The sequence below is a fragment of the Nannobrachium achirus genome (genome assembly GCF_963921795.1).
Source record: "Nannobrachium achirus genome assembly, chromosome: 18".
NCBI classification, from domain to species: Eukaryota; Metazoa; Chordata; class Actinopteri; order Myctophiformes; family Myctophidae; genus Nannobrachium; species Nannobrachium achirus.
The window spans coordinates 21,503,511-21,519,583 of record NC_137825.1 but is presented as its reverse complement, the minus strand read 5'-3'; the positions used below and the strand labels follow the sequence as shown (position 1 = coordinate 21,519,583).

Genomic DNA, 16,073 nt, shown 5'->3' with positions numbered 1-16,073 from the left:
TGCCGGTCTTATATAAGGGTCATTTGTGTACGGTGTGATGTCATACTGATGTCAGCAGTGTGATGTCATACTGATGTCAGCAGCTATGTCTCTATATATGGAGTTATATGTTGTTCGTGTCCAAATATGGGGCTTGTGAGGTCAGACTTAGTGAGATTCGTCGGTTATCTCCATATATGGAGGGATGTGTTGGTTATCTCCATATTGTGGAGATAAGCGACCAACGGTCGCTTATCTCCCGATTAGGGAGTCTTACTGGTATTAAAAAATATATATATATATGTTGCTACATACTGTACATGTACTGTCTGTAATACACTTAGGGCTCTATTGTGATCCAGGTCTTATGCCTTAACTTCTTTGCCTTTTTTTTACTATTTTGAAAAACATTTTTAAATACTTCAAATGCTGATCTACATCTGCACGTTGTGAGCTTGCAGATCAGCTATTTGAAATATTTAAAAAAAATATGTCTATAGTAAAAAAAAAGGCAAAGAAGTTAAGGCATAAGGCATAAGACCTGGATCATAATAGAGCCCTAAAAAACACTTTTTGTCTGGACAAAAGAAAATCACTTATTTACCCTATCTTACCTTTAATTTACAAAAACGTGTCCATGATTTGTCTCACCGTTATTTTGGAAACCTGTGGCTGTGACAGGAGCCAAATGCCTTTGCTCGCTTGTCTTGACGCTGACGCAGGCTTCCATCCCTTTGTGCGCTCACTTGACAGACAGACAGACAGACAGACAGACAGACAGACAGACAGACAGACAGAGGTGTAAAGTAAGTAACTAGTACACACTTTTTAGGTATTTGTACTTTACTTAAGTATTTCCAATACTTTTACTTCTACTCCACTACATCTCAGATCCAAATATTGTACTTTGACTCCACTACATTTATTTGAAAACATTAGTTAGCTACTTTGTAGATAGAAATTATGATATTATAATATCTCACACACACACACACACACACACACACACACACACACACACACACACACACACACACACACACACACACACACACACACACACCAACAGCCAATGAGATACAAAGACTGCTGGTTACATCAGCAAAGAATGTTTCACAGTTTACATATTCAATTATTGTACTTTTGGTATTTACATTTTGATGCCAACACTTTAGTACATTTTGAATTACAGACTTGTAGCCTACTTGTAACGGAGTACGTCTTCTACATTGCAGCATTGATACATTTACTCAAGTAAAGAAATTGATTACTTTCCACCACTGCACACGGGTAGCCTACACTCTTCTTGACTGCTTGGATGGATAAAGCCAAGGAGCCGGAGCGCAGTCAGCGCACAGAACAGACGCACGGCACCACACACAGCACAGCAGCAGACGACGCGCATGTAAATGGAGAGTGGAGAGACGCACACTACTGGAGTGGAAAGCTGAAAGCACCCTCACCCTTGAGATGTGGATGTACAGACCAACACCAACCATCGATCTTGTGTTTTTAACCTGACCGAAGAAAGAAAGAAAGAGAAAGAACCATGGCAACAACAAACTCGACAGAGTCCGGCCAGGGCATCACCAAGATCACCCCGGAGATGCTGAAGGAGATGCTCCAGCTCTACAACCTGACGCGCCAGCAGTTCATCGAGTCCTACAAGATCCGTCCGCTCGTCTACATCCCCGAGCTGCCGTACAGCGCCAAGACCACCTTCGTGGTGGTCTACGCGATCATCTTTGTGCTGGCGCTGGTGGGCAACAGCCTGGTGGTCTACGTGGTGGTGAAGAAGCGCGCCATGCAGACGGCCACCAACATCTTCATCTGCTCGCTGGCCGTCAGCGACCTGCTCATCACCTTCTTCTGCGTGCCCTTCACCCTGCTGCAGAACATCTCCAAGGAGTGGCTGGGAGGTACGTTCATTTTCTTTATTAAAATACTAATAATAATACTAATAATAATACAATAATAGTAATAATAGTTTATACCAGTGTTTCTCAAACTTTCAAATTTCAATGTCTCCCTTAACTCTGACAGTGTACAAAATGGAACCAAATGAACCCTAAAGGGTCCCATTTGGTTCCATTTGTATACTGTCAGAGTTACAGACTTTATGGGTCAATTTAGACCCCCTAAAGGAAACCACATGCAGAGTCCCTGGAATCCACTTTGAGAACCACTGGTCTACACACAGCCTAAATGAGGCTGTGGTTCTTTGTAAATCAATTAAAACCCAGCAGTAGTAGTAGGCCTAGCTAATTGTTAATTATTGACCATCTGAGATGACAGATTGTTTTGGGATGGATACCCGTCCACTACCAGCAAACGATTTTAATTGTCAATTGTTTTGGGGGAAATTATTGGAAAGCAATATGCCCTATTTGAGTAGCTGACATTGTTTAAATATAGGCTATATCATATTTTCTTTGCTGTATTTTTAGCCTGAAAACATCTGCGATATGAAGTATAGCCTAATGAATGGGAGGGAAGTGACAAAACCAGTGGATATGGCAACAGGTGGCCAGCCCCAAGCATCTTAATGAGCTCATAATTAGTTCATTATACTTGGCAATGGGAACTGATCAGCAGGCCAAGTTTAAGGGTATATTTAAACACTTCTGGGGTCATTTACCCATTAAGAGCCAAGGTCGATTAAATGCCTTCTAATCAGTAGTTCTCATAAAAGAAAATAAAAAATTGCTACATCGAAAATGACACTGCTTTTATTAGTGTATACCTTTGTGTGCACCCCAGTCCCCAGACAGTTTTTAAAGTTGCTTGATTCAATATTTAGATATTCATTTTATCAGACACGCCCCCTTCCTATACAATCCCATTGTAACTTCAAACTCAACATTTCAACCATGTTATGATTCATTGAAAACACACTGGTTCTGGTGGCTGCTTGGTGACTCCCTGTCCTTCTAATGCTGTTTTTTCCTCATTTTTTTTTATAATAAAAAAAAGAAGAAAAAACACAACCCCTCACACATAGAAGAACAAGAACGTTAACTACATTGACATCTACCCTAGAGGCTCCCTATATTCTGGGGCCATCTAAAAAATAGCAGATCTACAAGCTCACGATGTGTTGCGCTGCGACATTGTGAGCTTGCATATTGGTTATTCGCGGCAAGGAGATTTGGTGTTGATGGAAAAAGGGAGCCTGCCTAGTACAGACCCATTTCCCAGAGAAGCAATCATAACGTGTCAAGCAGCACCACTTCACACTGACACCGCAGCTACACGACAGCGCTCTGTGGATTCTATAAACCGGAAGACGTGGTTTATGAGACTAGGATCCTGCCAGAGCTCTATAGATTCTATAGAGTTCTGAGACCCTAGCCTCGTAAACCACCTCTTCCGGAAACGCGATTTCCGGAAGTGGTGGTTTATGAGTCTAGGGAGACCCCGGTCAGCTATATTGCAGAGTTTAAATGGTCAATGAATTCCATTGTACAATGAACTCTCGAACCAAGGACCCCAATGTCGGTTCTGGGGATCTGGGGAAATCAGTGGTTTAACATTTTTCATAAGGTCGGCATTTGAGGCACGGACCACCATTTGATGAGATTTAGCCTCTCAGACCCAAATGTAGTATATTTTTTGTTCCATGCTGTATTGTTGTGGTACCATAGGAGAGAGAGAGAGAGCAGCAACAACAGAGCTTCCAAATACGGCACACACACACAGACCCAATCAGCGACGCGGCACATCCCCTGCAGCCTTCACTAGGCCATGTGAGTGAGTGAGTCAGTCAGTGACACAGCGTATTAGCGTGACTCATGTGTGTGACTCACGGACATGTGCTGGACGTTTTCATACTAACTGCGACCTAACGGTCGCAACTAGGAAGAATTCGCTTTTGTTGAGCTGCAAATTCAGTACCACTTAAACCCTGCAATGATTGATATAACTGACCTGTAAAGAGTGCATTTTCACACGCTCTTATTTATTTCACTCTACTCAAATCAGTCTACTCAACACACAGCTTGTAGATCTGCTATTTCTGCAGAACGTTCCCACCAGAATAGGGATGCTGGGGGTTCAAGTGGTTAAACAAAAGTGGCATTTTAAGGTTTAAGCATAATGATTATCACGGTAATATCGTCGATCGCATTAATTTTTTTTCACCACAATAATGTCATTTTCATATCGTCCAATCCACAAAACTCACTTCAAAAGGAACGGCACGCTCAATTCAAAAGATCCAACTCGAGGTGTTTTGTTGGTCCTTGAAATGAAAAAGTAAGTGAGTAAGAACTGACCCAGACAGCCTGAAGCCTGAAAGCCGTCTGGGCATTATGAGAACCTTGGAGGATAAGGATGAATGCTTCCTGTTGCCACAGACACCGGCGTTGTTGGTACTGTTAATTAACCTGTGTGCTCTCCTTTCTCCTTCAGGTGTCTTGGTGTGCAAGACGGTCCCCTTTGTGCAGACCACCGCCATTGTGACGGGCATCCTTACCATGACCTGCATTGCCATTGAGAGGTACCAGGGCATTGTCTACCCTCTGAAAATGAGACGGCAGTACACATCTAAAAGAGCTTACAAGATGCTAGGTACTGAGTGCTTTGCTTTGAATGGATGCTCGCCATAATGCATGCCTTGTATTGTATGATGAGTGGATACATCCTCACATTATGTGTAGTGCATTTGATATATATTATACAGTACTGTCTGTATGGTTGCTGTCGGGTGAAACCTGATATGTCTGACACTCTTGTATGAGTGCAAACATTGTGTAGTGAGTGCATCTGATATAAGGTAAATGGTGCATTTGTATAGCGCCTTTATCCAGGGCGCATTACATACATGGGTGAATGTAATGCACATTCACCCATTCACACACACACACATTCATACACCGATTGCGGAGGACCATGCAAGGCACCAACCAACACACCGGGAGCAACTAGGGGTTCAGAGTCTTGCTCAAGGACTCTTCGGCATGTTGACAGGAGGACCCGGGATTTGAACCGCCGACCCACAGATCATTGGCCAACCATAATATATATTATACAGTACTGTTATATGGTGGCTGTCGGGTGGAAACCTTGTATGTCCAAAACCGTGTTTTGTGCGACACTCTTGTATGATGACAAGGGAGTGAATTTATGGAGAAAAAATACATAAATAAACATAAAAAGTTGAAATGGGGCTACAAAGTTGCTGCCAGTCGGGTAGAAACATATGTTAAAAACGATTTTTTTTCTGGATTCAAATTCAGTAACAACTAAATGAGGCCATCCGCACGGTGCGGACGCGTTGGACCCGCAATATCCACTACTTTTGTGGGACTCTATAATTATGACAAAGTAGGGCATTCATTTACAAAAAAAAAAAAACTGTAACAGCAAAAATATGGAGATAAAAAGGGTTCTGCCCGACAGCACAATGAGTGAAATAACCACTGTAACATTGTATGAATGTGAAAGGGAATGGGACACATTGTGACTGGGTCTGTGTGTGTGTGTGTGTGTGTGTGTGTGTTGCATTGTGCAGGGTTGGTGTGGATTGCATCTGTGATGGTGGGATCCCCGATGCTGTTTGTTCAGCAACTGCAGGTAAGCACTGTGCTAGTGCAGCACCCGGCTGTTAATGTGTCAATGTGTTTCCAGATAAAAGCCTCGGTTTGTGTTCTCCAGCTGTCTGGGTATATGGAGTTCAGTTTATCTCCTGCAGGAATCAAATCAATTCGAGCCACAACTATCAGCTTCACTGAAATCCTGACCTGAAAAACAAACCAATTGAACGCCGCCACTTGCTCCCGGTTTGTCTCAGAAACATCCAACATCTAAGGGCCAATGCATACTCCACTTTTAGAGACACATTTATTTCGGGACGGTCGGGGAATCACAAAATCTCAGCAGCACAGAACAGCCGAATTAATGACTGTTCCCGCCCCCTGAACATCTCAATAACGTCATGTTGTAGTTTAGACAGAGCCGAACCGGAATAAATTCGGCTCCAAAAGGGGAGTAGGCCTATGCACCGGCCTTTAGAATAGCGGGATTATCAAACATTTCCATGTCAAAGACACCAAAATCGTATAAGGCTGCGTACCTCCATTTGAAAATAGTCTGTACTAATTCTGTTACCGTTGTTCCCTATTGAGCTTGGCACATTTCCTGGGGCAAGCTGCCCAGATCACACATGTCACATGTCTTCTTATTTTTTCACTCTCAAAAAGCGCCAGCAATGTAGTGCATGTAAAACTACATTGCAGTGCACATCATGGGGTGATCACTGCTTGCCTCCTGTGAATTGTTTTATTTTTGTTTATTTTCTGTTTATTTTGTTGCTGAGTGAGGTCAGCAGACAAAGTGACGTGAGTGAGATGAAAAAAACCTAATCTCAATAGGAAACAACGGTAGATTGCTAACTTTCTACTGTAGGTGGGAAGATAACAGTGGGGATCTTGAAACCTATTGAAAATCATTCCGAGCCTGGGGTCCATAGAGCCTCCCATCTAATTCTATGCTGGCAATCAATTGCTTTCTTTTATACCCTGAAACTCCTCCTCCTCCTCCGCTGCTCATGATTGTCGCCTGTGGTTCTGGGCACATTTTGGGCTCAGCATGACTGTGTGTGTGTGTGTGTGTGTGTGTGTGTGTGTGTGTATGATCACCCCCTGCCTGTGTGTGTGTGTGTGTATATTTGATCCCATGTTGCCAGATTTTGCGACAGAAATAAGCAACCAGGTCTACTAAAACTACTATATGTCACATGAGCACTTAAAACCTAGCCTACATGCATCTCATATTTGAAAATAGCCGATCTACAAGCTTAACGTGTCGCATTGTTATGTGTGGTTAGCTTGTAGATCTGCCTTTTTTGTGTGAAGAAAGGGACACATTTAGAATATTTGAACACAAATCCGGGTCTCGGGGCTCCCTAGCACTAAATATTTCGGGGTGGTCCGTGGACAAATACATATTAATTTGGGCGTCCTTGACATGAAAATGTTTGAAAACCACTGGTTTAAACAGCATGTATTGCAAGCAAGCCCAAATAAGCAGCTACACTTTAAAAACAAGACCCCCTCCAAAAAACTGCAACCGTCAACTCAATATATAAAAGCAACTTTACATAAAAACAAGCCCAAGGTCGCTTATAATAAGCAGACATGGCAACACTGATTTGACCCTCTGTTATGTCTGCCCCCCTCGTTGCAGTCGTTGCAGTCTGACCAGCATTTTAGACACATCATCAAAACAAATCCTGCTGATCAGCAGGGGAGGTGATGACTACAAATGTGGTGATTAGCTCCCCCTGTGTCTTGAATGTGAACAGCAGGTCAGTTATAGATGACTACATGCAGCAATATCCAGCAGTGGAAAGTACATTTACTCAAGTAAAACAAGTCACAGTCCAGTACTTGAGTATTTCCATTTTTCAGTACTTTATACTTTTTCACTAGAGGAAGATATGTTACTTAATTCTCCACTACACTCATTTGAAAACCCCACTACAGTCCTTTGAAAACTTACGTTACTTTGTAGAATTTGATTATTTATTACAAAACATACATGCATCACACACAGACTTATAGTACATGAGGTTAACAAACAATGCAAATTTGGTATTATATATAGTAATTGCAACTTTCAATAAAATTCCAATGTGTTCCTCACCAGTACATACACAGGAAAGGGTCCAGATATGTCTTGTCTCTCTCTCGTTGCCCAGTTTTCTGTCTTTTCAGTTCACTCTGTTTTCTGTCTTTTCAGTTCAGAACAGTGAGCTCCCTTTCACTCTGTGCCCACACTAATGTATGCACCTGTGTTAGTGTGTACCTGTGCTTTCCTATATCCTGTGCATGTCTATCAAATGCCTGCCACCCAGTGTCTGGGCATAACACTGCAAATTAACCAAAATAACACGCCAACACCAAAACATAATAGTATAGATACAGTAGATAGATATCAACGTTCTGAAATGTAACTTCGGTCGATTATTTCTCCCATAATAATACCAATTGCTATTGTATTTTATATTAAACGTTTTCCAAAATCCCTATAGGCTTCTGTTGGTAATCACACTTGTTTTGAGCAACCTGCCAGCACACACCACAGTATAGGTGTGTGACTGGCACCTGAGCATTTGTGCCACTCTCTCTCTCTCTCTCTCTGCCAGTCTCTGTCTCTGTGCACATTAAAGTTCTCATGCAGTCGCCATTTGGATACCACAGAAGCCAGCATGTCTTCTATGACAGCATGTTGTGCAGTGAAAATAGCCAATAGGCTATTTGGCTATTATTCTAAGATTATAGCAATTATGTTCAGAAGCATCTTCCATAAACCCATAACGATGTCGGATATGTCATATAAAAGCAAAGGTTAAAGCCTCCTAGCCTAGTAAACTGACTCCTCCCATCTTCTTCGAATCTGATGAGAATGAAGGCAAGAGGAAGAGTCTGGTTTACTAAAAGCCTCTATCTGTGATTTTCGTCCCCCTGGCTGGCAGTGTGATGAACAGTAGGAACAATTACTAAAACACCATCATTTTACATATCATGTTTAGGAAACCAGGGACGTGCTGGCCATTGGGAAAAGCGGGACAACTCCCGAACGGTCGGTTCATTCCAGGCCGGCCATTAGGGAAAAAAATAAATGTCGGCCTTCGTTCCATTTTGGGGGCTGGGCGGCCAACAAAGTAAATCGTCACAGAAACCTTGTATCTTCAAGTTTCAAATATGTTGTTTTCGCAGAGTAAAGCCCTGCTTCATCATACAAGGCCATCGCGGTTTTGGACATACAAGGTTTCCACCCGACAACGACAAAATATAACTCATGTAATTGGTCCACTGGCTTGTCACTTGTCATGATCTGAAATGGCAAAGTAGCAGCACCGCTATAGAGAGAGATCTCTCTCTATAGCGCGCAATGAGGGCCTCTCCAACTCTTTTCCCCGGGCTGAATCAGGGGCCAAGCATGTCCCTGTAGGAAACAACACTAGTGTGGGTGGCTCCTTTCAACTCTGTTTCACAAATCGCACATAACGAGCTGTGAGGTTTTATACAGCATTTAATCCATGTGTGTCTTCTTTATACAGGTGAAATATGACTTCTTGTACGACCACTACCACGTGTGCTGCCAGGAGAGCTGGCGCTCCCTGGGCCACCGGCAGCTGTACGCCACCTTCATCATGGTGGCGCTGTTCCTGCTGCCGCTGACCGCCATGCTCTTCCTCTACACCTGGATCGCCATCGAGCTGTGGATCCGCCGGAGGGTGGGCGACTCCTCCGTCCTCGACACCATGAACCACCGGGAGGTCAGCAAGATGTCCAGGTATAACGCTCAGAACCGCTTGTTTACTTAAAGTATCAATACTGCAATAATAGAAATACAAGTAAAAGTCTGGAATTCAAAACGAGTAAAAGTACAAAAGTGTCAGCATCAAAATGTACTTAACACTTGGGATGCCATTATTTTTGTAAGTATTTGGCTACAGAGTGCCACCATTCACTGCGCTTTATTTTGAAGAGCCCCGAAGCCACGATCGGGCCGTTTGCCGTTTTCAAATGGCTGAAATGTATATAGGACTGAAGTGGTTGATGTACAGTATGTGTTGTAATCAGGGCAGGAATTTCAGGGAGGCCATGAAGGCCATGGCCGCCATTGCCCCTCGGTTTGGCCTTGTGCCCCTCAAAACAATGGCATGACCTGAGGCCACAGTGGCCTTAAAGGACCTACACCATGCTTTTAAAACTCAATTTTTTGTATAAATATATGCTCAAAATTGAGTCTTAGACAGGTTTTAACCCTCAACAAACACTCTGACCATTCCTTTTGTTTCTTCTAGCTCTGCTATAATGATGCTCTCCAGCTGCAATACCAAAACGGCCTCTGTTTGCTCAGGGGCGCATCTAGTGGGGTTTTTCCACCCCTCCCCCTCCACCCTCCCCTCCTCTCCACTCCTCCCCGGACCCCACGTTGACAACAAATAATGTTAATATTGGGCCAATACAAAAATAGGATAATGTTGCAGCTCTGATTATAGCCTACTGTAGGCCTATGTTGTATGTTATAGGCCTACTGTCAAATGACACAGGGCGACCGTTGCTAGACCAGACATTACAGAAAGTTAATCTACATTAGACAATCAACCCCACCGCATTGTATTTATGTATAATGTATAAAAATGTATGAAATATAACAGCCCATAAACCATAAAACTGTCTCCGCGACTCACAAATGGGTCCCAACCCAGTGTTTGGGAAACAGAGGGAAGCATCCATTTCATAGTAAAGTCGACGTTCAGAATCGCTGATTGGTAGGCTATATTCTTCACTGCATACTACGTATCACTCACGGTAGAACAATGTTTATTTTGCCGATAATGAACCAAGGACATCATAGCCTAGTATAGAACAGTGGTTCCCAAAGTTTTTGACCGCGAGCTCCGGGGGCTCCGCAGCCCGAGACGGTGCACCTCCGTCGGGCTCGGAGCTCCGCACCCACCCGGCCCGCGAGCCCTGGAGCTCCGGGGCGCTCGGGGCTGGTTTGTGGTTTGTGGCAAAGGCAAAGCCAAGTTTGATCTGGGCTAGGGTTTCGTAACTGTCCAAAATTAAATGGTAGGGTTTTCTTCACAGCCACAGGACCATCGCCATTAAAAATAGTCTTTTGTTTCCTTGATAGAAGGGACGAAGCTTGGGTCCTCGCAGTCTATAACGTCACATTTATAGTGTGATCCAGGAACGTTAGACTTCTCCTTGGACATGTTGATAGCAAAAATGTTGATAGAATAAAAGAAGGAAATGACTCTGTCTACTATACAGGGTGAGCAGTAATGGCGGCCCCAGAACAGTAAGCCAGCTGCAGATGGAGGTGGAGGCTAAGCAAATTAGAAACAAATGAGGGGCTGGGTTTACAACAGTAGCTCGTCGCCCGTCGGGTTTTTACCCGACGGGCGGGGGGGACGACGACGACGCGTGTGACGCCACATGCTTCAACTCTCAGAAAACCCGTGGAAAGCTTTTCAACTCTGCCTTCCCAAAAACAGAGAAAGACACAATGTTCAGAAATAGGACTTTGTGAGGATAGAAGGTGCCAGTGGGACCCCCAAAAAAGGTTTTAAAATAGAAAAAGTGAAAATTCATGGTGTAGGTCCTTTAATGCCCCAGCTGACTGTACCACTTTCTCCTCCATCTCTTTCTTGTCAATATGTAGACACCAGTGTCTCTTTCTTGTCATGTAGACAACGGTGTCTTTTGTTGAGATTCTCAGCTATATCTTTATCCATGCATTACCCCTTATCGCTATAAACTTCTTTGCCTTTTTTCTTTTTACTATTTTGAAAAACATTTTAAATATTCAAATAGCCGATGTACATCGGCACGTTGTGAGCTTGTAGATCAGCTTTTTTAAATATAAAAAATAAATTAAATAAAATCTAGTTAAAAATGTCAAAAAGGTTTAGGGATAAGGGGTATTTCTGGAGCTCATTGGAATGATCTCCATAATGTGATTTTAACTTAACAGTTTGGTTTCTCAAATGCCCTTTGACATAGAGTAACAAAGTCATGACATCACTCACTCATCCCCTAGTTCACGGAAATAATTTCTCTATGGAGAATAACATTGAGTCATCTTAAAATCGTCTCATATAAGCATTGTGGTCCAAAAATAAACAAACTGTCTCCACGATATTGTTGGGGAGGTGGCTCTGTAGTCAGTCACTAATATGTGATACAGTCTATCTCTGGCAAAAATGTAACTAATTCAGCAACAGTAACATTAGCGTTTTCTCACCATCAGTTGTTTCTTCATATCCATATGAGTCAAACCGCTGAGATAATTTGTTTATGTTTGGAACACAGTTCTTATATGACGCGATATGAAACAAGTATATGGGAATTCAGAACGAGGGGAAAAAAACAGGAACCAGGTAGGATGTGTAAATGACGTCAAACTTCGCAGCTCTATTAACACTGACATTAACACTCTTAATAAAGAGCCCAGGTTTTTAAGCAAATTAATACTGACCGGTGGATGATGTCAATGTGACAATTCTTCTCACAGTCTCTAATTATCTTTTGTGCTTTGTAAAGTTCAAAGCCATCATTTGGAAAAAGTTCAGATGGCCATGGAAATAATAACAATAATTACACGTGACTTTTAAAGCAATTTTGGAAAATGGGTTATAAATTGCTCCATCTACGCCTTCCCTCTCAACTTTCGTACTTACTAACTATAAGTTTGATTTGTGCAGGGCTGAGATTCTTTTCACTTTAGTTAGTCTACATTTCAAAATCATCCTTCACCCTTAAATTCAATTAATTCTTCAATGAACTTTGTTTTATTTGATGGCCTTCCTGCCCTAGCATTTGGCCTTTGTGCCCTAAAGAAATTGACACCACCAAAGGCCAAATGGCCGCGCCCCTAAAACGATGAAATTCTAGGCCTGGTTGTAATAATAATCAAAATATACAAAGTAACTAGTAACTAAAGTTCTCAAATTAATGTAGTTCAGTAAAAATATAATATGTGGATCTGAGATATAGTGGAGTAGAAGTAAAATACATTTTCAAGTACTGCAAGTACAAATACTTGTACTTTACAGTACTTCAGTAAATGTACTTAGTTACTTTACACCACTGCTCAGAACCAATACCGGATGGACTTTGTTTGGATTTGTAAATGCTCTCCATTGTGTGTGGTTTTTAGGAAAGGGAGGAAGATAGAGATGGAGGAATAGCAAGGATAAAACACAGCATAGAAACGGGTCAAAGATACAGTACAGTATATGGATCCATTGTGTTGTCACCTCACTGCTTCACAGATACAAAGAAGCGGGTGAAATTAGTTTTCGCGTAAGCTCCATCATTTCTATTGTTTCCCAGAAAGAGAGAAGAAATGAAAAACGCAATAAAGCCAAATGGCTTATTTCAATTGCAGAGAGACCGAGAGAGAGAGGGAGAAAGAGAGGCATTCTCTCTCTCACACACACGCACACAATATTCCCTGCCCTGTGATAAGACGCCTTTGCTTCGCGTATTCAGATCTTATCACTGTGTCTGGGTTATATTCCTCAACAATGAGCTGCTCCCCATTCATTATCCCTTGCCTATTGTCGCCTTTTCAGTAGCGCAGCAACCACACTTGGTACATTCACACTGGAGTGTGAAATAGAACCACGCACTGTTATTACAACAGAACAATGTCAACCTGTACTGTATGTCTGGCTTGATATGTCTGGGTTGTTGTGAGCTGCTTCTCATGCTGATTGATGGGCATATGAATTTGGAGACCTCTTTCACTTAATTTGAGTCCTGCGCGTGTTTTTAGGCATAGGCCTACTGCAGTATAACATTTTAGATGTTTTATTTGTATTTAATTGTATTTGGTTATGTACTGTACTTGTTGCACACTTCTGTTATTGTCCTGTCCCTTGTTTTGCTGTTTGTATGCTGCTTTGGCCTCGTCTTGGACAGGTCTTTCAAGTCAAAGTTAAAGTTCTCAAAGCTGAATTATGTGACTCTCCTGGTTAATTATCTGACCCGAGCCATTATCGTAAATTATCGGCCTCATTATACAAGCCCATGCTCACCGGACACACCGTGGAGTCCATTTGGGTCTTATCAAGTGCCGGCTGAAACCGAACAGCCTCCACACCAGAAGGAAAGCTGTTAGATTGGCCTTTATTTCCTTTCAGAAACCATAACCTGCCTGTTTGGTGTCTTTTCACAGGAAGAAGAAAAGAGCTGTTAAAATGATGATCACTGTTGTGCTGCTCTTTACCGTCTGCTGGGCTCCGTTCCACACAGTGCACATGCTGTTTGAGTACAGTAAGTATTCTGGATACACATGCTGTTTGAGTACAGTACAGTACAGTACAGTAAGTATCAGATAAGCCAGTGAGATTCCCTGGAAATAGAAATTATTCCTATTATACAGTTGTTCTCAAAGTGGGTTCCAACCATACACAAAACATTTAAGACTGATAGTTACAGAAAACAAAGTCATCATGGTTGTGGAATCATAAACTGTAGCATGTATTAGTGTGTTGACAAGACCATCAACTCATAAACAAAACAATAGCAAACACATGAAAAGGCAGCTCATATGAAAACAAATCTCTAAAGTAGTACGACTCACTTTTAACCATTTATTTTGTTCCTCCAGCTTTAACTGTAATTATTCATAACAAGTCTCCTAGAAAACTAATTTCCTTTTCAGACAGGCTTAAAGTAAATGAGAGGAAACAGACAATGCAAATTTGATAGTGTACCAAATTAATCCTCCATATCTGAAGGAATAAAATTCACTTGTCTTGCAACTTTGATGTGGAGTTACATGAGGTGACAACAACAAAAGCATGGCATACTGAACATGTATTTGTAAGCTACAGGAACAAAAGGTTCTAAAAGATCCTAACATTCTGTTCCACCATTGGCTTGGCAAAATATTGCCTGGCTCCAGCCAATAGACCCGCCCACTCTCTGAGTGGACTGCTTCTCTTGGTCTGGAATTAGCATATGACGCGTGTCTTTCTGTCGGTGTCCTCACTGTCCTGGCCGATCTGGCGCACCAAACAATGAAATCAATGCAAGACAGAGGAGGGGTGGGTCTAACTTTTGAAAATCAACAGAAACAGCGGAGGGAGGGGTGGCTCACCAGAGTTCTTAATTGATCCCTTTGAACTTCAAAAGGGTTCTGAACTGCAGTCAGTGATTGAGCCATACAAGCTCGTTAGTGATTCTCTCTAATCAATGAAACATCAAAGACAATGCCTGTCATAGAGGGGAGGGGGAGGGGAGAATGTTTTGTGTACACAAGTCAAACACAACCCCTCCCACCAGATGTCTTGTGATTGGGAATTTCAAATTTTAAATCCCCTCCCCAATGAAATCTCTTACAATGGGGACAATGTCAGACTCAAGCTCCAGCGCAGAGTCTGAAATCAGGCTAGGCAAAATACACCTGTCTCTTTACTTCCAGGCTGTAAACCTAGATGTACAGTAGATCTTTTTATATAGTAAAAGTAGAAAACGGGTAAAATTCTGGTAATCCAAGGACTTGCTTCCACTACTCAAACGTTAGCCAGAGCATACTGCTTCACACAAACCCATACAGGTACAGAGGGAGGTTCAAAATGGACCCATATTTGTCTGTAACTCTCAGACTGGTTCCATTAGTACACCCACAGTTATGGAGGTCCTTGAAATTAACAATTTGGTAACCAGTTCTATAATAGCCATATTAACGTTATTATTCTTTTCTTTTTTTCCCTCTCACAATTGCCGCCTGCGTGCATAACACCCAGACGACCTGGAGAAGAAATACGACGAGGTCACCATCAACATGATCATCGCCGTGGTGCAGGCCATCGGCTTCTCCAACAGCTTCAACAACCCCATTGTGTACGCCTTCATGAACGAGAACTTCAAGAAGAGCTGCATGTCCACCCTCTCCCACTGCGTCAGGAAGCCCAGCCAGCGGAGGGGCGGTGCCGCCGCCGCCGCGGCGCCTCGTCTCAGCGTGCAGTTCATCAAGCCGCTGAACCGCGAGGCCTTCCTGGAGCCCCGTGAGCAGTCCGGTGCCAAGCTCCACCACGCGGCAGAGAAAGGCCCCTCGGCTTCCGGAGGAACCTCCTCCTCAGAATTCCTGGACGAGAAGATCTCCACCGTCCAAACAGAGCTCCCTGTGAGCAGCTCCTCGTGTAGGAAATGAGTCCGGAACTGGAGGAGCTGCAGGAAACGGATCCGACATTGAGGAACCCATAAGAATCGGTTGCATCACATTTTGGAACCATTTACGGAACCAGGTTTTATCACACTGACAGAGATGGTTATGTGGGCTTCACGTCTGTTGTACACTTACAATGCTGGTGTTTTTGAAACTTTCACATTTCAAGGACCACTATAATTCTGAGAGTGTACCAATGGAACCAAATGGACAGTTTTTTACAGTCTCAGAGTTACAGACCTGTATTTCGAACCCCCTATAGGAATCATACCGTTTAGAGGGAATCATCAATGTGGGGCGGCATAGCTCAGGGGTAGAGAAACCGTTATTAGAGCACGAAGGGTTCCCGAAGGGTTCCCAGTTCGAATCCGGGCTCCCCCTGAGTTAATGTCGAA

At 42.8% G+C, this 16,073-nt stretch overlaps 1 protein-coding gene across 1 annotated transcript; it reads left to right on the top strand.

Annotated features, from left to right (window-relative positions):
* Positions 1 to 1,528: 1,528 nt before the first annotated feature.
* qrfprb (pyroglutamylated RFamide peptide receptor b) lies at positions 1,529 to 15,663 on the top strand (the record flags this gene model as incomplete). Its single annotated transcript, XM_080747280.1, has 6 exons — positions 1,529 to 1,898; positions 4,390 to 4,548; positions 5,492 to 5,553; positions 9,044 to 9,279; positions 13,681 to 13,778; positions 15,257 to 15,663. The coding sequence occupies 6 exons, from the start codon at positions 1,529 to 1,531 to the stop codon at positions 15,661 to 15,663; spliced, it is 1,332 nt and encodes a 443-aa protein (XP_080603406.1).
* Positions 15,664 to 16,073: the final 410 nt, after the last annotated feature.